Below are 24,720 nucleotides of genomic sequence, written 5' to 3'. Positions count from 1 at the left end.
CATTATAAATTATATTTCTGATTCAGTGAGCAATTTACTCAGTATAACTAAATAAAATCAATATATCTACACTACACACCACACCAAAATAAAACTCCAGATTCAAAAATTCTTTTGGCCATTAGCTTCAAGAGGTTGCACATGCCTGTTGTACCATCATATAATGAGGCTTTTCATGATGGAGATTAAGTGCATACAAAGGCATCTCAAATACTAATTAAACCATTAGCAACGGTTGCTTCTCCCCTCCTAATCCTGCCCTCTGAGCTCTTCACTACCGCCACCCAGGGTTACCCGCTCTAGACACACAGAACATCGCTATTCTAGTTCTCAAACAGGGGTCAGAAGCATCTAGACACACACAGATCTTAGTAAAGCACAGTCATAGAGAACAACACTCCACAAGAATAACTGGAAATGCTGGGACTGCTAGAATAATATAATGTGATAGCCCGGTATGGACTTACAGAAAGTAAAACACTGTCACAGTAGTGGAATATATGCCAAGACACATAAATATAGTTGTTAATCTTATACAGCCTCTCTACTCCTTACTGCTAAAAACAGTCTTTAAAAGTTATGGCCAAACTGGGGAAATACTTTTTATTAGTTTTTTTCCAAACTAGACATGCATCGAAATGAAACATGTTGGCTAAAACTAAATCAAAATGAAACATTTATATGACTGAATATTGAATACTGAAAATATTTATTTTCCTTGTTTTATTATTTTTTCACACTTGCATAATTTAAATACCGGTAGCCTAAACGTTTTTGAATTCCTTTTAAAAGAAAAAGCAATCACAAAACTATTATTTAAGAATACTAATTAAACACTTAACATCTTTAATATTGCAGCAGACAAACCAACAAAGCCCAATATAGTTACCTCAACAGTGCAACTATTCTAATTATGAAATGACTTTAAGTAATGTTATTCTAGTTTTACAAATTTACTGCAGTAATTCTATTTCGAAACGCAGCCAGTGTTTGAATAAACAAACAAATCTTAAGGCTACGCTAGTTCAGTGAATGTTACTATCCTAGCTCTATACAGCTTGTATAGCACTCAGCTGTAAAACAGAATTTGTGAGGGGATAGTAAACTGATAGCAAATGTGATTCTGTACACTTTATTTTGTTTAATTTATTCAAATGGAGTATAAAAATGATATGTCGGGGATGAAGGTGTGTGGAGTGTGGGCCTGCTGCTGCTGAAAAAATATAAGGTAACATCAGAGGGAACACTGCAATATTACCTAAAATAAATTAGCCATCGTTTGCTATATATTAATCAGTCTCTACATTTACCACAAAATTCTTCACATAAATCATTTTGGTTCCAAACCTTCTGAGCATCCCTATTGTGAGCCTAAGATGCACTAAAAGAACTTAGCTGTGCAGAGCTACACATTACAAATGTTGCCTCAGACTGCATTATCTGTTAAAACTAGTCCAAATCCAGTTTAATTGGTGTCTCAGCGCAGTCCCAGTCACATCAGCCAGACAACGGACTCTTCACCTTCCCTAGAATCCCTAGTACTGAGGATTGACACCAGGTCAGGTCAGGCTGTGGTGGTCCCTGAGGGGGCCCAAAAGAAGCTTTGTGCAGAGTGCATAGCGCAAGGGTTAGAGGGCTGACGCTAGCGCTCCGAGCTATAAAAGACCCCAGCTTGATCCATGACGGACACAAGCCCCTGTCACTTGTACTTTAAGGAATATGAATGCAGACACACCAGCTCCATGTCATTTTTACTGACCACAGGACACTGGATCTATAAGCTTTTTGCTATCTGACAGCCGTATGAGGAGGTTTAGTCAGTGCTGTAAAAACAACTCGTTCTTCATGTCAGTGTTTGCTTGCTTTGAATTATGCATGTGCACAACAAAAAAAGCAGGCTTGATTTGCACTGCCACTAACACAAACAAATTGGGTCTAATCGCTGCCTCAATAACAACAATTTGCTTACAAATAATGAACAGCTGCGTTCATCCTTCTCCTTCAGCGCTGCATTCAAACAGGGCCATGCGGCTCGATCCACGCTTTGCTATTAGATCTGCAGTTGAGTCATCCCCAATTACAAAATAAAACATTTAAACTGAATGCGGTGTACAAACGTTATGATTAGTTTGCTTACGTTGCAATTAATTTAGTACAGGCTTACTTTTTTGCTTGGTTGACGACATCTTTCTACTACTGGTCACAGCATTAAAGTAGCCTCTGAATTTTACCCAAGGATAAAGCTGTTCAGTTATTGAGTGTTAAGTGTTATACTAAATCTAAGTAGTTCTAAAAGTGCATGTCACATACCTGATCTCCATGCTGTGTTTCTCCAGTACTGAGTCAAGCTGATCCTGGTGTGCCTGACAGAGGGCCTGGAAGCTCCATAGCTGTGTTGGTCCTACAGAGGGCTCTACTGAGGCTCCAGTCTGTTTGCCATTTAGTCTGATCAAGTTTGGCTTTACTGCCAGAATGGATGACCTGGGGGAAATCAAGGATTTTAATGGTCACTGCCACTGAAAGGAGAAATAGAAATTTTTAATGAAATGAGTTTCTGTCACTTGCTTCATCACTGAAGAAATGTGACAATGCTTGAATAAAATACAAACTCAGAGATTTTGCTTAATTTCTAAGAACACTAAGCAGCTTACAGAAAACATGGAATGTAACTATACTGAACATCCATTATGAAAATAGAAGGAAGAATGCAGGTCTCATTTTCACTCACCCTCTCCCTCCCTCCCTGTCTCTCTTTCCCTTTTTCTTTCCCTCTCTCTCTTTCTCTCTCTATGGGCTTCCACTGGAGAGTATTTACATTGAGCAGATGAAATCAGTTAGGAAATGGAGATGAAACATTTAATGAGTTTGACATTTCAAAACCAGGAGAGTCAACAAGCCGTCCGCGTGCAGAGGAAAGAGCTTTAGTTAAAGTCTGCTTCTCACAGGGAGAAAGTGCGTGATGACACTCCGTTTGGATTATAAGTGAAAAAGGATTTCTTGGCCTCAGTCCAGAGATGTGGCTGTCATTCAAATGGAGTCCATTTTTCCTTTCCTTTTCTTTCCAAAGTGATACAACTTCAGACTCAAGTGGTTTGGCCACTGGTGCATGCGTGTGCGTGTGTGCACGTAAGTAATATGCAGTCTTATTCCAAAACACAGCCTCTGTAGCAAATCATGTAAAGGTTTTTTAAATACAATTTCTAAGCTTTTATTTTTTTTCAAATTCTGTATTAAGACTTTTAAATCTTGCCATGGAAACTGAGTTCAGGGGAATTATGGAAGTCAAGAAAAGATCTGCAAGTACAAGAGAACTGCCTGTATTTTGGTAAGACTTATAAAATCATATAAACTTACATGAGTACCAAGACAAGGCATAAAACTTTAACTAGGTCAAACCAGTTGTGGCTGTCACCCAAACTTTATTTGTCCTTTCCTTTCCTAGGTAATACATATTCTAGTGGTTTGGCCTCTTACAAAATCATCTTATAAAGATTTAAAGGCCTAAGGCAGGTCACAAATTGTAAATACAGGCAGCTAAATAAATTTCCAGCTTTATTGTACAAACTCTTAAACCTTGTCATGAAAACTGCAGTTCATGGAGGATTGTGGAAGGCAAAACAAGAACTGAAAGACACCAAAACATCTTCGGAGAGATCTGCTTGTATGCTGGTAAGACAGTCAAAGCAACAACAAAAAAAATAATATGACTGCCAAAAACCTGTTAACATGTAAAGTGTTAAATAAATTAAATATACATACTTACATGGGGATAGATTACAGGATTTACCAGTCTTAAACACTTATATAAATTAGAAGGGATTCTGCAATCACATCTGCAATATATTATCCCATCTTCAGCCTATATATGGATTGAACCACAACTGTCCAAAAACAAGATGGCTGTTGCAAGTCGAAGCTTGTTACAATTTCTTTGAATGAGTGGACAACTGATACAGTTACAGTCGGTACAGTAACTCATTTACTTCACTTGAGGAGCAGCAATAAAGCAACATTACAAACTCTATATGCAACATAGTACTGTGATGTACAATCTTTAAAAACACTTTATATGCTAAAAATAAGCTATGCTATGCAGCTTGTATCCTTGTCACAACCTAATAGAGTTTATAACTGGACTACATCCAGCAGCAGGATTCACCAGACCCTCACGATCATGTGATGAGTGGATGTTCCTCTTGGCCTGTGCTGTGCTTTAGCAAACGGCTCCCTCCACTACCGTAAAAGCGGTCCTCCATATATCACTTAGTGAAAACTTCCCTGCAAACACAGGCTCATACAGCAGTGAGATTTATCAAGCTAAATTCCCTCTCCTCTCCTCGGCTCAGGCCGCTCCCGCTCAGCGTAATTCTTGGAGATCTCCTTTGGTGCTTTAATTTAGCTGCTGTTATCATTGGCCGAGGATGAAAGGGCCTGAGGAGAGCGAGAAAAACATAGGGCCTAATTCCATTGTTGGCACTGAGGGTTAGACAAAGTTCACCCCAATACTGAGCATGAGCTGCGCAAACTACGCATCTGCTTACCAAATAAAATAGATGTAGAGACACAACAGACATTTAATTTTCTTATCTGAATGAAGAAAAGTTGCTCACACGCAACCTCAAAAAAAAAAAATACTTAGGAGAAGCAGAGGTTTAGGGGTTAATTCTGCTGAGGTTGTGGTTTTGTTGTTTTAATGTTGTTAAATATAGTGTATATAGACAACAGTGAAAAACATCTGATGAGAGTAATACTAATGTTTATCATCGTTAGGGGTGGGAATCACAGGGCATCCCATGCTATGATATCGTATCACAATATGTTGTCCAACCATTTTAACAATTTGAATATTCTTCACCGGAGGGGTTATTTGATTTGTGCCTCCATGTGAAATAATGAAGTAGTAAAAGAAAAGACTCTGATACCTTTACATAGGTATCAGAGTATAACCCACACACCCTAAGGCGCAGTTTTTAATGTTTAATCTATGCTTTGAGCTGCTCCTAACAGTCAGCTGTACATATGAATTTCTGGACAAACTGGGAAATACATAACTGAAAAACACACGTAGAGTCAGGTGGTAGAGTAATATTACAGAGTTTTACGCAACTGTGACTTGAGTTATGCAGTGTTACACAGTTCTGGTGAAAAATATTGTACAGTTCCACCAAAGTGCAGTAGCAGTTCTCTGGCCTAGAGAGGCAATGGCAGAGACGGCAAGCAGAACTTCACATTTTCAGTTGTTTTTTTTGCTAACCACCCATACTGAAAGGGAGAAAGTATATGCCTTATCTCTGTGTATGTTAGTGTGCGTGTGTGTGCACTAGGGGTGGGCAATATTGTCTTAAAATAATATCACAATATTTCATGGTATTTCTGCGATAACAATACTCTGGACGATATGACAAAACACTTATTTTTTTTCAAGAATAAACTACTGCACAATACTAATAATGCACTCCATATATCTCCATATATCCAGTACTGCAGTAAAATAAATTATACTGGTTAGATATAATCTGTCTCTTGTAGATATTTAATGGGAAATGAGAACAGTGTGAATTTTTCTTTTGCTAAAAAAAAAGCATAAAAGTAGTTCCCTGATGTGATAATTAGGGGTGGGTGATATGGCACGATATTTCAGGGTTTAATATAGTTCACGATATTGAAAATCTTGGCGATATTATCGCATACGATATGATATTGCACAGCCCTACAGGAACATTCGAATTGAGAAAATATACAAAGGATGAGTATAGGTGTAATATGAATAGGATGACTACAGGGATTAAAAAAAAAAAATCAGTTGTCTATTGACCAACTGGTTGAATATGTGGAAAAAGGTGTGCTGCTGATTGTTTAGAATGAAAACCCGCAGTCACGCTGGCACAGTGTTGACAGGTTTGATACGCCTGCTTCAAAAGCTTTAGGCTACTCTTCAATTTTGACGATTTAAAGAGGAAGAAGCATGCTTGTCATAATGTCATAGGCAAAAACCATCCATTATTGAACCACTTCTGTCCCACCTTCTTCCCAGTTTGATCAACCAAATCACTTCCAGTGCTAAGTAAATATTTTCAGAATTACAAGCACTTAGGTCCACGTGTAGACAGATGTCACCGGGTAATTCAATAGTGGACGCAGATACTCTGCCCAGCCCAGTGGTCCGGGCCGGAAACTCGATGTTAAAATGGAATGTTTATTCTACGTTCTGCGCCTGAGCCATCTCAAGCAATGTCTCCATTCATATTATACTCACACTCTGGGACAAGCATGAAACACTGGTGGCTTTCCCTGGAATGCACACATGGCTCTATCCGCCCAGTCCAAAACAAACGTTTCCAGCAAAACAGGAGGTACTGCATCTCTTCTCATTTAGTATGAGGTAAAACCCTCTGATCCCCAACCCCTCCTCATCTTCATCCTGCTACTCTTCATTCTCCTCAGCAACAGAATATAATGTTGAGGGTACGGGTGGGCAAGAAGGCCCCAAAATAACATCACAATATATAGTGATGTTACAATATATAGTATTTTTGCGATAATTATACTCTTGGCGATATAATAAAATACTGAAAAAAAACAAAAAAAAAGAACTACTGCAACAAAATGAAAATTAAATTTTATTATTGCATACCCCTAACTGAGATATTAATAAATACAAGAATTTTATTAGATTTATAACAGGAGTCAATACTCCAGAATGTCACAATACTAATAATGCACTCCAGATATCTCCATGTATGAAGAATTAAAGTAAAATAAATGATACTGGACTCTGGTCTCTAGTAGATATATCATGGGAAATGAGAACAGTGTGATTTTTTCTTTTGCTAAAAATAGCAAAAAAGTAGTTCCCTGATGTGATAATTAGAGGTGGGTGATATGGCACAATATTTTAAGGTAAAATATTCAAAATATTCAAAAATGTTGGCAATATTAATGCATACGATACACTATGGCACACCCCTAGTTGAGGGCAGTCTAGTCATTAGAATATGCACCATATGTCAAAGCATAGCATTGCGGACACAGATATGCAAAAGTGCACAACTTGTCTAGTCCCTGTGTTTTGTGGGAAGTGCATGGGCTAGAAAAAGAGCTATAAAACACTGAGCTGTGTAACAGTTAAACTAACTGTGTTCACAGGAATGATACTGCTTCATCAGGATGATAAATTAAGGAATTAGAGAGGAGGTGGGGTGATGAACATCCGACATTCTGATCTAGTCATTGCTCGTCACTGAGTGCAATCAGATCTTCCCAGCAACACCAACAATTAATTCTATAATGCCTTTCCAGAATGGTAAAGACAGTTACTCCAACAAAAGCAATATGAAGTATTTTGAATTCCCCTAAATATAGAGAATGTGCAGGTGTCCCAAAACTTTTATCCACATTGTACATTAACAGTTTATGTGTATATTATTTTTGGAGAACTTACCTCCAGTTGTTCTCCTGCTCTACAGGGTTGTCATTTATGTTAAGCTCCTGGAGACGAGTGCATCCCTGAAGACTTAGAAAAATATTCTTCAGCTCTAAAAAAAGAAGAGAAGAACACCAGTGTATGTATTCTCCCTCACAGTACACACACACACACACACTATTAGTTATTCCTGTTATGGATACAAATCTAATCCATAGACAGTAGAGCCCAGCTGTAAAAAGCATTTTTTTTGTTTTTACAACTTAAACAATATTGCTCTCAGCTGACATGATTCAATTTAAGACTTCCCTGAACAAAACCATAAGTCATTTCATTACTATTAACTCAAGACAAATAAAAATAAAAAAAGGTCTGTAAATAAAACAGATCAAGCGCATTTACCAAATTACAGTGCTAGTAAAAATAAATATTCAAGTGTAGACCGACTTTTTGAGAATTTTAAATAATGTGCATAAAAAACTTGAATTAAAAATAGAAGTGGGCGATATGGCCGATATATGATATATGTCTCAAACATTCAGCAGAAACAAAAACACCACAACAACAAAAAAAAAAGCACGATATTGACCATTTTGTAAACAACAATAATCAAGACAATAAAAGAATAGTAATGCAACAATTAATGTAACAAAATCAAGGTAATGTAACATAAATCTACCACTAAAAATGAAAGAGTATTTAGTATTTAGTGAAATGTGAACATAAACAAGTCTACAAAATGGCCTTAAAGCTTCAGAGTAAATAGCAAAACAAAATCTAAACAACTTTTCACAACAGAATACTACTTTTATCACAATATAATTTTTGCTATTATTTTTACAATGCAATATAGCACATCCCAATTGGAATGATTTACTTGTTTTCCTACCTGAAAGACAGTTGTGACTAAAATCCAGGGTCTTCAGTGAAATCAAGTCCTCTAACAGTGGAAGCTGAGTGACACTGAGGGAGAAAAGACAACAGGCCCATCAGTCAGTCTGAACAAACTTATAGTTTCCATAATTCCATAATCACTCACTAAAATACTACATAGATAAAATCAAAATCAGATTCTCTAATTATTGGAAATAATGGCTATAAAAGTGCATGCCCTGAAGGAAGCGTAGAATGGTTTCGTTAATTAACAGCTGAAGCTGTTTTTGCTATATGGTTGCTATGGTATTCCATGTGGTTGGTTTGGTGTTACTAGCATATTTATCTCAACAAATGGTGCACAAACGTTTGTGAATTTCAAGGCAGTTGCTATATTGGTGCTAGGCAGGTGTTGCTAGTTAAGTGATTGCTGTACCCCATGTGGATGGTTAGATGTTAATAGCGAAGCTGTATTTTTGAGACATGTGAAAGGCACACAAACTTTTACACCCTTTTAATTATCGCAATTTTTTATTTTTTTTTGCTACAGTACAACCATACTACAGACCAAAAACATGCATTCCAGTCTGAATTGCAGACTCAACAACTAAAAACAGTTATTAATTTAGTGGGCAAAACACAGGCAGAAAATAAGACAAAAATGTCAAAATAATGAGAATATAAGACAATGTTATAACATATATATGCATTTTAAAAGTGCAGGAGACTCACTTGTTCTGGGCCACAGAAAGACAGTGCAGCAGAGGCAGCCAGCAGGAGTCCAGGCTGTGCAGGGAGGAGATGCTGTTATCATCCAGATACAGCTCCCTCAGCAACACATGGTCTTTCAGTACAGGTATCTAGATCCCAAAACAAACAAACAAACAAAACACACACACACAACATAAGTAACTACATAACCAAACTGCCAAAATACCAACTTTCCCTTTGTCAGCCATTAAAAGTCCCAAGAGCTGTGGAGTGCAAACCTCACCCTGAATATGAGACCTCAACATCACATGTTTTGCGCACCAGGACTGACTGGCAGTGGAAATTAAATTTAAGCGAAGCAGACGATAATATGACCCTAATGGAAGAGTCGCTTTCAGTGTGAGGATGATGTAAACAATCTCTGTCATCATAGTCATTATCACTTTGTCTTGCTGGCTGAACAGCCATTGCAGTTACTATTCTGAATGCTGTCAGGTTTCTTAAATCTAAGGGTGGGTAAAAAATCACAGAAAAGCAGAGCTCATCCAGTGATGTGGTTGCTCATTTCATTACATTCATATCCAAGACAAAAAACAGAGTGATGGAACACAAACTATACGAGTTACCAGGCGGTTTATGGCAATAAAGAGTCACTAGACATTACTTGACTAAAATCCTACCAGAATTACCTCACTGTTGTCATTTTAGGACTTATGTTTTTGTTTTAGTGCGGTTGTATTGCGGTATATGCGGTTGTATTGTTTGGGTATGCCTTGCCTCATTGTCTCATTGTTATGGTATGGATTACCTCAGCAAGAAGGTTGTTTATGGTTTACCTCAGACAGACTGTTTCCTCTCAGGTCCAGTGTGTTGAGGAGCGCACAGTGCTCTAGGCCTTCCACATGGGTCAGATGGTTATATGAACAATCTAGATGCAGCAGTGTGAACACATCACTCAAGCCTCTCGTGCTGATCAACTGGTTATGATCAACTGACAGTCGCTGAAGCCTTTTCAGAGATCCCAAACCACCTGACAGAAAAGGACATCAATCATATTAAGATGCAGAAATGAAGTGAAAATGTGTGAGCATCATAAAAGGATAGCAAGAAGAAATCTAATATCAGCCGAAGGAAAACCTAATCCCAAGACTCGGCTAAGGGGGGGTTTCATAAAAACCACTGAGAGTGAATACTCTTTAAGGGCATTTGACCTCTTCTTTATGAAATATTTATTCATGGCTGTTCAATACAAAACACGTTTGAGGTAAATGCTCAATATGAGGCTCTTATTACAATACCTATTGTAAGTCCATCAGAGAGCAGGCACAAAGAGACCTGCCATGACTAGACAATACTGCCCTCTAGTGAGCAGAACGAAAAACACAATCATCAAGTTTCAGTCATCAGAACCTGCAACTGGAGATAAACTTTCCTACAGAATAAATTTCAAATACGGTCTGCCAAGTATTTCTGATCCACCTGATTAGAGCCTTATTTCTAGGAGTAGACATTCTCTGTGGTGAACTGATGTGTCTAAAACCTCTTATTAGTCTGTGGAAACATGGAAAACATGCTGTATTTACTGTATATGACCAGACTTATGCTGTTTAAAGGGCATAAGCAAACAAATTAAGGCCACCTACTTTGTCTCTTTTTGCCGACCCCTCTTTTTGCCGACCCCTCCTTACCGACCCCTTGAGTCTGCGACTTACTTGAAAAGTTAGTCATAGTACACCACTCACTGATTCTGGAGATTATATTGTAGGAGAGCTGAAGCACAGTCAAGTTAACAGCACCATCCAGGCCGTGGATGCTTGTGAGCTGGTTTTTACCCAACAGAAGGACCTCCAGTCTGTCTAGACTCCCAAGGTTAACATACGTGATACTGTTTTCCTTCATATAAAAAAAGACAAAGAACGAAACACAAAAGAAGAAAATGTCTGCCATTAGTAGATAGTTGAGCAGAAGTACTTAAAAAGTTGTAATCACATGGCAAGGTGAGCAATGTCAGGTGTTAACTGTCAAAATACATCAAACAAATAAGAATAAGAACAAATTGTTTGCTGCATAATAGAAACACTGTTGTCATGATCAACGCGTACCTTGTCTTGTTTTGAGAAGAAGAAGAAGAAGGTGGTTAAGCACTGTACTGTTGGAATAATGCTTGAAATAGTGTGTATATGCTGGAAATAGGTAGAGCCACTGGTTCAAGAACCTTCTTAATGTAACACTGGGCTCTCTTTATGTCTGAAATGAAAGTCAAATATTGTCTTGCGTGATGCAAAAAAAAAAAAAAATGCACCACAACACCTGGATTTAAGGATGATGCAACTTATGAAAACATTCAACTTGGCTCTAACCATGATGCCTCCACACAAGTATTCTTTGGTCTTCTGCACCAATACAAAAGCAGGATTTATCACTGAAAGTTACCTGCTGCTAATTAGAGTCACAGTCTGGCAAGACTATGAGTTTCTTTTTCTGACAGTTGATTCCTTCTAGGTGCAACATTTTTTTTTTTTGAAAATGGGTGTATAAAGCAAATAAAGCAAGAGATTTTTATCCCAATATCATGCAACCCTAATAAAGCATCCAATGAAAAAACAGGAACCAACCTGTACATCAATGTGCTTAAGTCCACTGCAATGGTTAAGTGCTTCAAGTGCTTTAAGTCCACATTTCCTGAGCGTTAGAGACTGCAGACTGGCACACTCAGTCAGGGGTGAGAGACTGCAGCCAGGTAAGTCTTCCAGAGTTACTGTGGTCACCTGATGATGGTATTCATTATGGAGCACATTCAGAAATTAGTAAAGTAATTAATAATTTGTAAAGTGTTATTTAAACAATGTACAGAAGACCTAATTTAGACTTGACACTGTAAATTATTATAAACAAATATGAAGAAGTTTTTGCAGTTTAAATAACCTCTACATACACCACACATCCAAATATTTGTGAGCACCTATTCTAATGTGATTGTGATTTATACTCAACTACTTTAAGTTGCACCAATTGCTGACACAGATATATAAATCTACACACACACAACATGTCTATTCACTTTGAGAGGAAAGTATTGTAAATAGAACAGGGCTTCTTTGTGCAGATAAACATGAACCTATTGGTGCCTTATGCTGGATGTGGGTTACGAGGGTAATAAAGCCCACCAGCTTTACGCTGTGGAGCAGTGAAACTGTGTTCTCTGGATTAAAGGTGCTCCCTTCAAAGTTTTTACCTTATGCTCTGCACCCTTTTTGGGGCCTTCATTGTTTAAGTGGTGTCAATTTACACATACACAGTATATTTTTATGACATACATTAAATAAAAGCACTAGCTTAGTTCTTAGTGAATATGATACAAATGAACAATGGTCACTCATAACTAAGGATGCTGATTAAGACTTTTTAATGCTACCTGTTTTAAAGTGCTCCAGGACCCAGACCTGAGGATAGTGTCCACAGGTAAAGGTGGAAGATTGGGCATTGAGGCTCTTCTAGCCTCCCTCTTCTTGGTTGAGGCTGTGACCCTTTTCCTCTTATTCTGCATGGAGAGCTTTGACCAGGGAACACAGTTCATCATCCAGGCCAGCCGCTTTAGCTCTGTTCTCTCAGGCAGGCATGTGGAGCTTGAGTCTTGGGGACACTTCTCCATTGAATCTGCAGGGTCCCGAAGGTGTCCTTTAGTGTCTGGTTTATATGTTTTAGCATCAATTTGATACTGGAGCCTTGCTCCATCCAAATAAGTTGCTGCTGGGAAAGTGCTAGTGTGGCTGGGGGCAGTGGTGACTGGTGAACTGATGGGATGGGTTAAAACTATCCTTCCAGCTTTCTCTCCTTCTTCTTTAATCTTTGTCTCCTCCTCTCCTTCATTGCTCTTCTTTTTGTCTAGTTTTATTTGCTTTCCTTCCTGTAAGAGCTTGATTTCAAGTTGTTTTTTATTCTTATTCTCTGGCTCATGGATTTTTCTTCTCATATCCTCCTCTTCTTTTCTTTCCTCCTTGTCCACGTTCCTAATTTCCTCCCCTGTGCTCTCTTCCACCTTTCTACTTTCATCTTTCATCTTCATCTTAATCTCCATCTCATTGCTTTTGCTGCCATCTTCATTTATTGTTTTCCTTTCTTTCTGCACCTGCATGCTTTCTTCTGTATTTTTCTTCTTCTCTTCCTCCTTTCTACTCCATACCTTCTCATCAACTCTCCTCTTTTCCTCTTCTTTCCATTCCTCATCCATTCTTTTCTTTCTATCCTCATGTTTCTTTCTCTTCCTCACCTTCTTTTCAGCCCTTCTTTTATCCTCTTCTATTTTCTCCTCATGACTTTTTTTTCTTCTTTCCTCATCCTCCTTTTTTTCCCTCTCCTTCTCATCAGCTCTCTTTTCCTCCTCTTCCCTCTGCTCATCTATTCTTTTCCTCCTCTCTTCCTCTTCCTTTAGTTTTCTTTCCTCCTCTATCTTCTTTTCTTCTTCCTCTCGTCTGTTCTGTTCCTCTAGCTTGCGCTCTCTCTTCAGACGATGGCGCTCTTGTTCCTTGGCTCTCTCATACTCAACTCTTCGCTTCTCCTGTTCTTCCTTCTGACGCATCTCCTCCTCCACTGCTCTCCTTCTCTTCTCCTCCAAGTCCTTCTTAATCCTTTCCTCTTTCTCTCTCCTCAGTTCTCTTTCTTTTTCCTGCTCCTGTCTCCTCCTCGCTTCTTCTCTTCTCTTGGACAGCTCTTTTTTGCTCCATTGACGCACTAGAGCACCTCTGAAAGCTGCCTGGAGTTTGGTTGCTGCCCCACAACTTCGCTTCTCTTTTCTTCTCCTTTCCTCCTGCTGTGTCTTCTCAAATTCAGACTTCTCCTCCTCTAGCTGCTCCTCTAATTGCTTGATCAGTTCCTGAGCCACCAGATGATTCACACACACACACAAACATAATAAGCCATTCACTCAAAAATATGCAATCATATGCCTTTTATGTATATAAATCTGAGTTTTGCTCTTGATTAAGTTTGTCTGACACCTCAGGGCCCACAATTTAACACAACAAATTAATAAAAAGTGAACCATGAAAAAAAAATCCCACATTCCAACAAAACTTAAAGGCTACAGAGGTTAAAGGCTGAAATCTAAATCTAAATCTAAATGAAAGCTAAATCTGGAGAGCAAAAGATGAAGTGCTTAAGATAAAGGTAACCTAGCGAGATAAAATTAAAGCAAAATCTTTACAGCAAAATTTTATGCGACGAATAAGGGAGCAGATGCCCCACAACCATGTTTTCCTTCTGTCCATAGCCCGTCATCTCTCTGCTTCACGACAAAAATTAATAGCTGGTTATAGAGATGAACAGGAGAGCTTGAAGCGGCACTGCAATCTTTCAGCTAAAATGAGAAGATATGGCCAAAAGGAATATCACAATATAGTTATTTCATTTAGTTTGATACCATAGAATTTTGCTATCAATATGAACAATATAAAATATTTGCTATTTCATTTAAAATGCCCTGTAAAGAATGACAGTCAGTGACGAATAATGTAAATGATGTTTCCTAAAATATTGGAAAAATCATATTAGCCTCAGTAAAAACTATGTTTAGCATGACACATATTGATAGTTAACTTCCCAGCCCTGCTTTCAGCATAGTCCCACAATTAAATGTTGCAGTAAAGAGGAGATTTTGTGTATTTACTGTAAATAGTTTTACTTTCCAACCAAGTTTAGTATTATCTGAAAAAACAACCTATATTAAAATCTGTTCCAAAATAATATTAAAAAAACTAACCTTCTGTTTGACCTCTTCAAGTTGAAGTTGTTCTAAGTAATCATCTCCATCTTCTTCACATTGTTCACACTGTGAACAAAGTGCAAAAACATTTACAGATTTTGTGATTTTTCTGTCACCATTATGTGTTGGTCCAAAACATCTGTAGGTAAGGCTGGTTTATAGATAAACTTACTGAGCCCATTCTGCTCATCGTCCTCAGAACCTCCTCAAACTCCTCAAATCTGTGCTTCTTCTTCTCCTCTTCCTCTTTCAGTGAGTGCAGATGGTGCTCCCTCTCAGCCTCCTGCTCTGCTAATCTCAGATCTTCCTCTTTCCTCAGCCTCTCTTCCATCGCTCTCCATTCAAAAATGAACTGCTTTTCAGTCTCCTTGTATGCATCACATTTTGTTTCTGAAATCAAAACAAATAGGTCAGTCATTACATTATTAATTACATGATTTAATCATCATACAATATCTGAACATAACCTTATTAATTTGCCTATTAGGCCTGCCATTCAAACTACACAAATATTTTTGTTTGAATATTGTCCCAACAATGTTTTTTTTCGGATGGAAATGGAAATTGGATGGCTGACATTCAGCACTAAGAGGTTCGAATCAGAATGGGGGCAAAATAAAGTGGTCATAACATCCCTTATTTAAAAATATTAACTTGCATCGAGACTTCTGTGGTAAAGCCAGCAGAATCTTTCACAGGGATGACCTCTAGATGTTCCAGTAACCAACTACTATATGAGCTAGACACTGAACATATAATATATATCAGAGTATATGTCTTACTTAAAATTTAAAAGTACAATCTCCTAAATATCCTAATTTTAAATATATATATTTATTAATATGTGGAACACATCCATGAAACTGAGTGTAAATAAAGGTTTATGGTAGAACTGAAGCACCATCAGAAAACCCATAAACAACATTTTAATTTCTGATTTTTGTCTAGCAAAACTAATAATTAAAATACTGAACATTTATCCAGGTAAACGGTTTATCCAGGATGTTGTGAATGATTTGTTTCTATGATCAATGTTATTAAGCAATGAAAATACATTTACTTATATTTATGCGCAAAACACTACTTTCTTCAACTGCATCAGTAGCATACTTTACAACAAGTCAGAACAGATTGCCATGTAAAAATCTGAATTCAATTATAAAACGAACCATTATTCACATGCGCTGTAGGCTTCATATTTTCCAAGGAACACCCATTAGAGTCACCTGGATCTGTCACATGCTCCTCAATCTCGGAAAGGATCTGAGAAAATACACATACATACAAGCTGTTCTTCTAAATAACTCTTGCCAAAAATGTTTCAAGTATTCAGCCATATTACACCAGTGTAAACACATCCACCTTTCCAAGACACATTCTACAACTAAATGTGTGTATGAATGCCAAGCATAAATGCAAGTGGCTAAAATCTTTCATAAGGCTATCTAGATGATAGTGACATTACATAAACAAGAGTAAATGAGGTCATTGTTTTTCACGATCACATTAACAGCAAAATAAGACTCACCCTTTCCTTCAGGTTCATAAGATCCTCTTTAGGAATACAGCCATGTTCATTTAGAAGATTCTCAAAATCAATTTGATGAGACGTTTCATTACATGAACTATCTGCACATAAACAACAAATGATGTATTATAGAAAAATAATACAGTTATGCAACACAATTCTCCATTTCCCTTACCCTTTTCATCAAAATCTTCAAGGATCAGATGTTCCAAGGTTTTCATTCTGCCACGTGAAGCTTCCAAATAGGTGAACACTGGGTCAGGAAAGTCAATCTGCAGCTGTTTGTTGAAAATGCAGAAAAACAGTGTGAACTATCCAGTCACAAGGAGAGAAGAATCATCTGAACTAAATTAATTAATTATAATGGGTCTCATTCAACTATTGTCTTTATAAAAAGTCCTAACAAAAGTATTTTGTGTATTTAAAAAAATAATACTTTAAATATCAGAAAAGAAGCATTAAAGGTGCTGTATACAAGTTCAATTTTAATAGATAATAATCACATCTGGTCTGTTTAGCAGCAGTTTTGTGGTTTCTAACCACAATATGAATGTATTTGGGAGGCAGAGATTCTGAGGGAGCACTAAAGGGAGAAGTGTGTTTTTTTTCCATTTAGGTCAAACATTGAGTAATTCTTTAAAATCAAATACAGCACCTTTAAATACAAAAAAGCTATGAGAGTGACAAAGGTTCAATTCTGCAAAAGATGAAGGCTTATAATAGTCACCTTTTCATTACACTCAGTGAAATCCTCTTCAGGCTCAGTATCGTCTGAGTCAGAGTCAGAGAGATTCAGGCTCATCTTTTCCAGCTCCTCTTCAATAGCTCGATCTATTGCATCTGAATCCATTCCTAAATAATAATTAACACTGAGCAAAGGCTGGCATTTACCCCTTTGGTGTCAGTACAAAGGAGTGCATACTCTAACCATCTTCTGAGAGGGAATTGCTAAGTTAAATTCACAGCACCGTTTCCAGTGTTAAAGCATCACTCTTATTAATGAATTAACACTGATAGTGTTAAAAGAGATGGATAGAGTGGCCTGTAGAAATAATTAAGTTGGCTTGGAAAAGCCAACTTATTGTTCTTCGTAATCTTCTTATTTTTATTATTATTATTATTATTATTATTCTCGCCACGTTTTATAAACAACTACTCCTCCTAGAGCTTTCGAGCTAGAACCACGAAACTTCACACGATGGTAGAACTTATAGCCGCGGGGTGTGCTTGTGCTTTTTGGAGCGATACATCGTACGATTTTCGTAAAAACTTCGTAAACGTACGCCCTTTTTTCCATAGACAATGAACTAGAAGAATTTTGAATGGCTGTGAGCGTCACAATTTTTGAGATACGAAGACGAAATTCGGATGGTCTATAGAACTTAGTGAGTTCTTTCCGAAAATATGCTTTACGAAACGATATGTCGTACGGATTTCGTACAAATGTCGTACGAAGTTGCCCCATAGAAATGAATGGGGGGCCCAGAGTTCCATCTCGCACACAAGCAGCTCTGCGCACGGAACCCCTTCTCTCCCCTGCTCCTCCAGTACTGTGAGTGTATGGAGGAGCTGCTGTATGGAGCAGCTATCAGTCAAAAGTTTGGACACCCCGGCACCCCAGTCAGGGCTTTGCAACCACCTATTAACTGCTTAGCAACCACCTTAGCAACCACCTGGAAAACTTTAGCAACTGCCTAGCAACCACTTAGCAACCACTTTAGAAATGATGGCAACTGCCTTGCAACACCTTAGCAACCACCTGGAAAATATTAGAAACTGCCTAGCAACCACGTAGCAACCATGTGGAATAAATTAGCAACTGCCTAGCAACCAGTTAGCAACCACCTGGAAAACGTTAGCAACTGCCTAGCAACTGCTTAGCAACCACTTTAGAAATGACAGCAACTGTCTAGCAACCACTTAGCAACCATGTGGAATATGTTGGCAACTGCCTAGCAACTACCTTAAATTGATAGCAACTGCCTAGCAACCAGTTAGCTGCTGCCTTAGCAACTGCCTTAGCAACCACCCGGAAAACGTTAGCAACTGCCTAGCAACCCCTTAGCAACCACTTTAGAAATGATAGCAACTGTCTAGCAACCACTTAGCAACCATGTGGAATACGTTAGCAACTGCCTAGCAACTACTTTAAAAATAATAGCAGCTGCCTAGCAACCAGTTAGCTACACCTTAGCAACCACCTGGAAAATGTTAGCAACTGCCTAGCAACCATTTCGCAACCACTTTAGAAATGATTGCAACTGCCTAGCAACCAGTTAGCAACACCTTAGCAACCACCTGGAAAACGTTAGCAACTGCCTAGCAACCACTTAGCAACTACTTAGCAACCATGTGGAATACGTTAGCAACTGCCTAGCAACCAGTTAGCTACACCTTAGCAACCACCTGGAAAAGGTTAGCAACTGCCTAGCAACCGCTTAGCAACCACTTTAGAAATGATAGCAAACTGTCTAGCAACCACTTAGCAACTATGTGGAATGTGTTGGCAACTGCCTAGCAACTACTTTAAAAATGATAGCAACTGCCTAGCAACCAAGTAGCTACACCTTAGCAACCACTTGGAAAACGTTAGCAACTGCCTAGCAACCACTTAGCAACCACTTTAGAAATGATAGCAACTGCCTAGCAACCAGTTAGCTACACCTTAGCAACCACTTGGAAAACGTTAGCAACTGCCTAGCAACCACTTAGCAACCACTTTAGAAATGATAGCAACTGCCTAGCAACCACTTAGCAACAACTTAGCAACCACTAGGAAAACGTTAGCAACTGCCTAGCAACCACTTAGCAACACCTTAGCAACCACTAGGAAAACGTTAGTAACTGCCTTGCAACCACTTAGCAACCACTTTAGTAATGATAGCAACTGCCTAGCAACCACTTAGCAACACCTTAGCAACCACTAGGGAAACGTTAGAAACTGCCTAGCAACCACTTTAGAAATTATAGCAACTGCCTAGCAACCACTTAACAACATCTTAGCAACCACCTGGAAAATGTTAGCAACTGCCTAGCAACCACTTAGCAACCATGTGGAATATGTTAGCAACTGCCTAGCAACTGCTTAGCAACCACTTTAGAACCGATAGCAACTGCCTAGCAACCACTTAGCAACACCTTAGCAACCACTAGGAAAACGTTAGCAACTGCCTAGCAACCACTTAGCAACCACTTTAGTAATGATAGCAACTGCCTAGCAACCACTTAGCAACACCTTAGCAACCACTAGGAAAACGTTAGCAACTGCCTAGCAACCACTTTAGAAATTATAGCAACTGCCTAGCAACCAGTTAGCTACACCTTAGCAACCACTTGGAAAACGTTAGCAACTGCCTAGCAACCACTTAGCAACCACTTTAGAAATGATAGCAACTGCCTAGCAACCACTTAGCAACACCTTAGCAACCACTAGGAAAATGTTAGCAACTGCCTAGCAACCACTTAGCAACACCTTGGCAACCACTAGGAAAACGTTAGTAACTGCCTTGCAACCACTTAGCAACCACTTTAGTAATGATAGCAACTGCCTAGCAACCACTTAGCAACACCTTAGCAACCACTAGGAAAACGTTAGCAACTGCTTAGCAACCACATTAGTAATGATAGCAACTGCCTAGCAACCACTTAGCAACACCTTAGCAACCACTAGGGAAACGTTAGAAACTGCTTAGCAACCACTTTAGAAATTATAGCAACTGCCTAGCAACCACTTAACAACATCTTAGCAACCACCTGGAAAATGTTAGCAACTGCCTAGCAACCACTTAGCAACCATGTGGAATATGTTAGCAACTGCCTAGCAACTGCTTAGCAACCACTTTAGAACCGATAGCAACTGCCTAGCAACCACTTAGCAACACCTTAGCAACCACTAGGAAAACGTTAGCAACTGCCTAGCAACCAATGAGAAACCACTTTAGTAATGATAGCAACTGCCTAGCAACCACTTAGCAACACCTTAGCAACCACTAGGAAAACGTTAGCAACTGCCTAGCAACCACTTTAGAAATTATAGCAACTGCCTAGCAACCACTTAACAACATCTTATCAGCCACCTGGAAAATGTTAGCAACCATGTGGAATATGTTAGCAACTGCCTAGCAACTGCTTAGCAACCACTTTAGAAATGATAGCAACTGCCTAGCAACCAGTTAGCTATACTTTAGCCACCACTTGGAAAACGTTAGAAACTGCTTAGCAACAGTGTGGAATACGTTAGCAACTGCCTAGCAACTGCTTAGCAACCACTTTAGAAATGATAGCAACTGCCTAGCAACCACTTAGCAACACCTTAGCAACCACCAGGAAAATGTTAGCAACTGCCTAGCAACCACTTAGCAACACCTTGGCAACCACTAGGAAAACGTTAGTAACTGCCTTGCAACCACGTAGCAACCACTTTAGTAATGATAGCAACTGCCTAGCAACCACTTAGCAACACCTTAGCAACCACTAGGAAAACGTTAGCAACTGCTTAGCAACCACATTAGTAATGATAGCAACTGCCTAGCAACCACTTAGCAACACCTTAGCAACCACTAGGGAAACGTTAGAAACTGCCTAGCAACCACTTTAGAAATTATAGCAACTGCCTAGCAACCACTTAACAACATCTTAGCAACCACCTGGAAAATGTTAGCAACTGCCTAGCAACCACTTAGCAACCATGTGGAATATGTTAGCAACTGCCTAGCAACTGCTTAGCAACCACTTTAGAACCGATAGCAACTGCCTAGCAACCACTTAGCAACACCTTAGCAACCACTAGGAAAACGTTAGCAACTGCCTAGCAACCACTTAGAAACCACTTTAGTAATGATAGCAACTGCCTAGCAACCACTTAGCAACACCTTAGCAACCACTAGGAAAACGTTAGCAACTGCCTAGCAACCACTTTAGAAATTATAGCAACTGCCTAGCAACCACTTAACAACATCTTATCAGCCACCTGGAAAATGTTAGCAACCATGTGGAATATGTTAGCAACTGCCTAGCAACTGCTTAGCAACCACTTTAGAAATGATAGCAACTGCCTAGCAACCAGTTAGCTATACTTTAGCCACCACTTGGAAAACGTTAGCAACTGCTTAGCAACCGTGTGGAATACGTTAGCAACTGCCTAGCAACTGCTTAGCAACACCTAAGCAACCACCTGGAAAACGTTAGCAACTGCCTAGCAAACGCTTACCAACCACTTTAGTAATGATCACAACTACCTAGCAACCACTTAGCAACCATTTTAACTTTTCAACGTTATTAGCGTACTTTTCCAAGCCAACTTAAAGTTCGTTCACGAACTTTGCCTTTTCTAGTTAAATAAATAGTGCTTCAATTAGATATAAAAATACCTCTATGGTTGTTATACAATACTAAACAGAACATAGGCCAGATTTAATGAAAACATATATTTGAAGTTTAAGGAAAGTTATAATAATCAAGATAAAAACAGAGATGTGCTTAAGGGTACATTTGAATATAGAGAGACCAATAGACTATTGTGCCAATGGGGGAAAACACATACAGAGGAAAGGAGTAAATCTATAGAACACTGCAATCACCAAAGTGGTGAAGTTATAATGGAGAAACTTAAAATAAACATCCTGAGAAAAATACCTGGGAATGTGAGTGGTTTTGTAAGAAAGAATATAAGATCAATTTTCTTACAACTACTAAAAAAAAGTATTTACTATTACACAAGAAAAAAAAACAAGGAGTAAATATCACTAGTTATATAGACATAGTTAATAGGCCTGCCAATATAATTACATTCTTAACGTATTATACAAGGAATGGACATGACCTTAATATTTTTTGTTTTTCTTAGCACGAAGAACCTATTAATGTAAATAAGCCAGTATATCGACTTTGTTGAAAAATAAATCAATAAAAATAGTGCATATACAGCAAAATATGAGAGCCACTTCAGTTTCTGAATCTGTTCCTCTGATTTTGCTATTTATAGGTATATGTATGGGTAAAATTAACATTGTTATTTTATTCTATAAACTACAAAAACATTTCTCCCAAATTCTAAATAAACATATCGTCATTTAGAGCATTTATTTACGAAACAAGTTCGTATTCATAAAGTTCAGAGTTCAGAAATCAATATTTGGTGGAATAACCCAGTTTTTTAATTACAGTTTTTATGCATCTTGGCATGTTCTCCTCCACCAGTCTTACACACTGCTTTTGGATAACTTTATGCCACACCTGGTGCAAAAAGTCAGGTTTTCAATATGGTAAAATCAAAGAAACTCAAAGAAAATCATTTTAAGGGTCTCTTGTTTAGCAATATATATCGCACAATTCAGCAATATATATTATTTAGCAATATTTATCGCATAACAGCACAATGTCCCAATGTGAAAATGTCCCACAATATCTTGCAGCGCTATCACTATTATTTCTGGAACAATAACTCTACCTTAATAAACTCTAAACTAAAATAATTATAGTATACAGACAATAGATAGATAACCTCTAAGAAATGAAGCTAACTATGTGGATATGTAGCTAAACCTGTGAAAAATAAAGTTACCTACAGACGCCAGTCTTTAACAGGGGTGAGATAAACTAGCATTAGCTTGGTTAGCTGGTTGGCTAATTAGTTAGCAGCTGGGGATTCCTAATGTAGCGTTAGTTGACGTTCTTAACGACACATTCAGAGGTGTCTGAGTCTAAAACGACGCGATAAAAAGAAACAACACGCTTGAAATTAATACTAGGCAAAGATATAAGCACTAAAACAGCCATAATAATATATTAATACCTTTAAACCGGTTTTATCTGCAGTAACTTGATCAGGTGAACTCACTTATCCAAACATTCACCACGCTCATCTCTGAAGAACTGCCACAGAGTCTCTACACAGGAGAGGAACCACTGAGTTTGTCAAGTCACCAGAGGGCGCTCCCCAGTCCAATATGTCCAATATGAATGGGTTCATAAAATTGATCAAAATCAAAGTTTATTAATGTTAAATTAAATAAAATACAAAACAATAGCAAATATTAAAGTTTATTTTTTTTATATTTTTACATAGGGCATAAAAATAATTAAACATATCGTGCCTTTTAAACTCTGTGCTCTATCTAACAAGTTATATCTCCAGCATCAACTTACCAAAGACTCAGAAAGTCTGTGGATGTGTGAATGTCCCTCTGGGATAAATAAAGTATCTGTCTGTGTCACACTGTGTCAGTCTGATTGTCTGTCTGTCTAATCACCGACTTATCAGTCAGCTCTAGAGGTGGGTAACCCAGACCCAGTAAAAATCCAACCCAGGGTTTTGTACCAACTGCCTGGGTGGCTCTGCTGCAGCTCAGTATAAAACCCTGGGCTGGATTTTTACTCTCTGGACCTGGGTTACCCACCTCTAGTCAGCTCACAGTAGAGGTAATGGTAGCTACAGTCCCTGTGGTCCACAAATCGTTTGCTGTAGAATAATTAAAACACATAGCTATATTCTCTATGCTTCAGTGAAATGCTTCAATATTTTTAAAAAAAATTAAGTGGCTACTACGGGCAAGTAATGAAATTATATTGTAATTGGACTACTTATCCATTTAGCTCAATTCACCACCATTCTTTTTGGACTCACTCGCGGACTCCCTCTAGCGGTTAGCAGTCATTTTCTGATATATCGAGAGTCATAATGAAGTGGGTAGGCTCGCCATAAACCAGCTCTGGCGCTGGTAGCCTCCGCGTCTCTGTCTGCCTGCGGTTGCTTAGAAACCAGCGGTACAGAGTGAGCCGAGGGACAAACCGCTTTGTCTAATACAATCCCAAACAAAAAATTGGAAGAATGTTGGAACAGTGTAAAAAAAAGCACCAAAACACTGTGTTTCTTACCTTTACTTAAAATGAATAAATATATAAATTAATTATGATGATTATTCCAAACAACAAATGTTATTCAGGTAATTATTATCAAGTTTTAATACAAGAGGTTCTCCAGTTTATGAACTAATGTGTATGAAAATTAATGAAATTATTCAAAACAGTGTTTCTCCCAGAAAGACTTTAAGAAAGACTTTTGTGTGTATATTTTTCTCTTGACCCTGTACAATATCATTCAACAGGGTTTTCTCTTTGGTGTATTCAAGTGTCATTTTGGACGTTTCCAAGTGTCATGTTTTCAAGTGTTTTCAAGTTTCATGTTTTCAAGTGTCCCTTTGGGGATCTTCAAGAGTTCTTTTAGGCACCTTCAAGTGTCCTTTTGGACATCTCCAAGTGTCCCTTTGGACATCTCCAAGTGTCCCTTTGGGCATTTCCAAGTACCTTTAGGGCATCTCCAAGTGTCCTTTTAGGCATCTCCACATGTCCTTTGGGCATCTCTAAGGGTCCTTTTGGGCATCTCCAAGGGTCCCTTTGGAGATTTCCAAGTGTCCTTTTAGGCAT

General features: G+C 38.3%; 1 protein-coding gene across 3 annotated transcripts in view; it reads right to left on the bottom strand.

Moving 5' to 3' along the window:
- The window catches only part of lrriq1 (leucine-rich repeats and IQ motif containing 1), a 48,457-nt gene extending 24,443 nt beyond the window's left edge, over nt 1-24,014 (bottom strand). Inside the window, exons 1-16 of one of the 3 annotated variants that reach the window (XM_049483458.1) lie at nt 23,443-24,014; nt 23,135-23,183; nt 17,024-17,148; nt 16,472-16,574; nt 16,297-16,397; nt 15,938-16,031; nt 14,941-15,158; nt 14,766-14,834; nt 12,423-13,880; nt 11,623-11,775; nt 10,750-10,900; nt 9,844-10,037; nt 9,029-9,156; nt 8,313-8,386; nt 7,442-7,535; nt 2,311-2,481 (exon numbers count right to left, since the gene is read on the bottom strand). In XM_049483458.1, coding sequence (XP_049339415.1) covers nt 2,311-2,481; nt 7,442-7,535; nt 8,313-8,386; nt 9,029-9,156; nt 9,844-10,037; nt 10,750-10,900; nt 11,623-11,775; nt 12,423-13,880; nt 14,766-14,834; nt 14,941-15,158; nt 15,938-16,031; nt 16,297-16,397; nt 16,472-16,574; nt 17,024-17,148; nt 23,135-23,159 — 3,158 coding nt within the window. In that variant the 5' untranslated portion in view covers nt 23,160-23,183; nt 23,443-24,014. Of the gene's footprint in view, nt 1-2,310; nt 2,482-7,441; nt 7,536-8,312; nt 8,387-9,028; nt 9,157-9,843; nt 10,038-10,749; nt 10,901-11,622; nt 11,776-12,422; nt 13,881-14,765; nt 14,835-14,940; nt 15,159-15,937; nt 16,032-16,296; nt 16,398-16,471; nt 16,575-17,023; nt 17,149-23,089; nt 23,184-23,442 lie in introns of all 3 variants that reach the window. The other 2 variants (XM_049483457.1, XM_049483456.1) reach the window with 2 other exon arrangements.
- Between the last annotated feature and the right edge of the window lie 706 nt (nt 24,015-24,720).

This window comes from Astyanax mexicanus, chromosome 9 (genome assembly GCF_023375975.1).
Source record: "Astyanax mexicanus isolate ESR-SI-001 chromosome 9, AstMex3_surface, whole genome shotgun sequence".
Classification (NCBI taxonomy): Eukaryota; Metazoa; Chordata; class Actinopteri; order Characiformes; family Acestrorhamphidae; genus Astyanax; species Astyanax mexicanus.
This window is presented reverse-complemented; position numbering and strand designations above follow the sequence as displayed.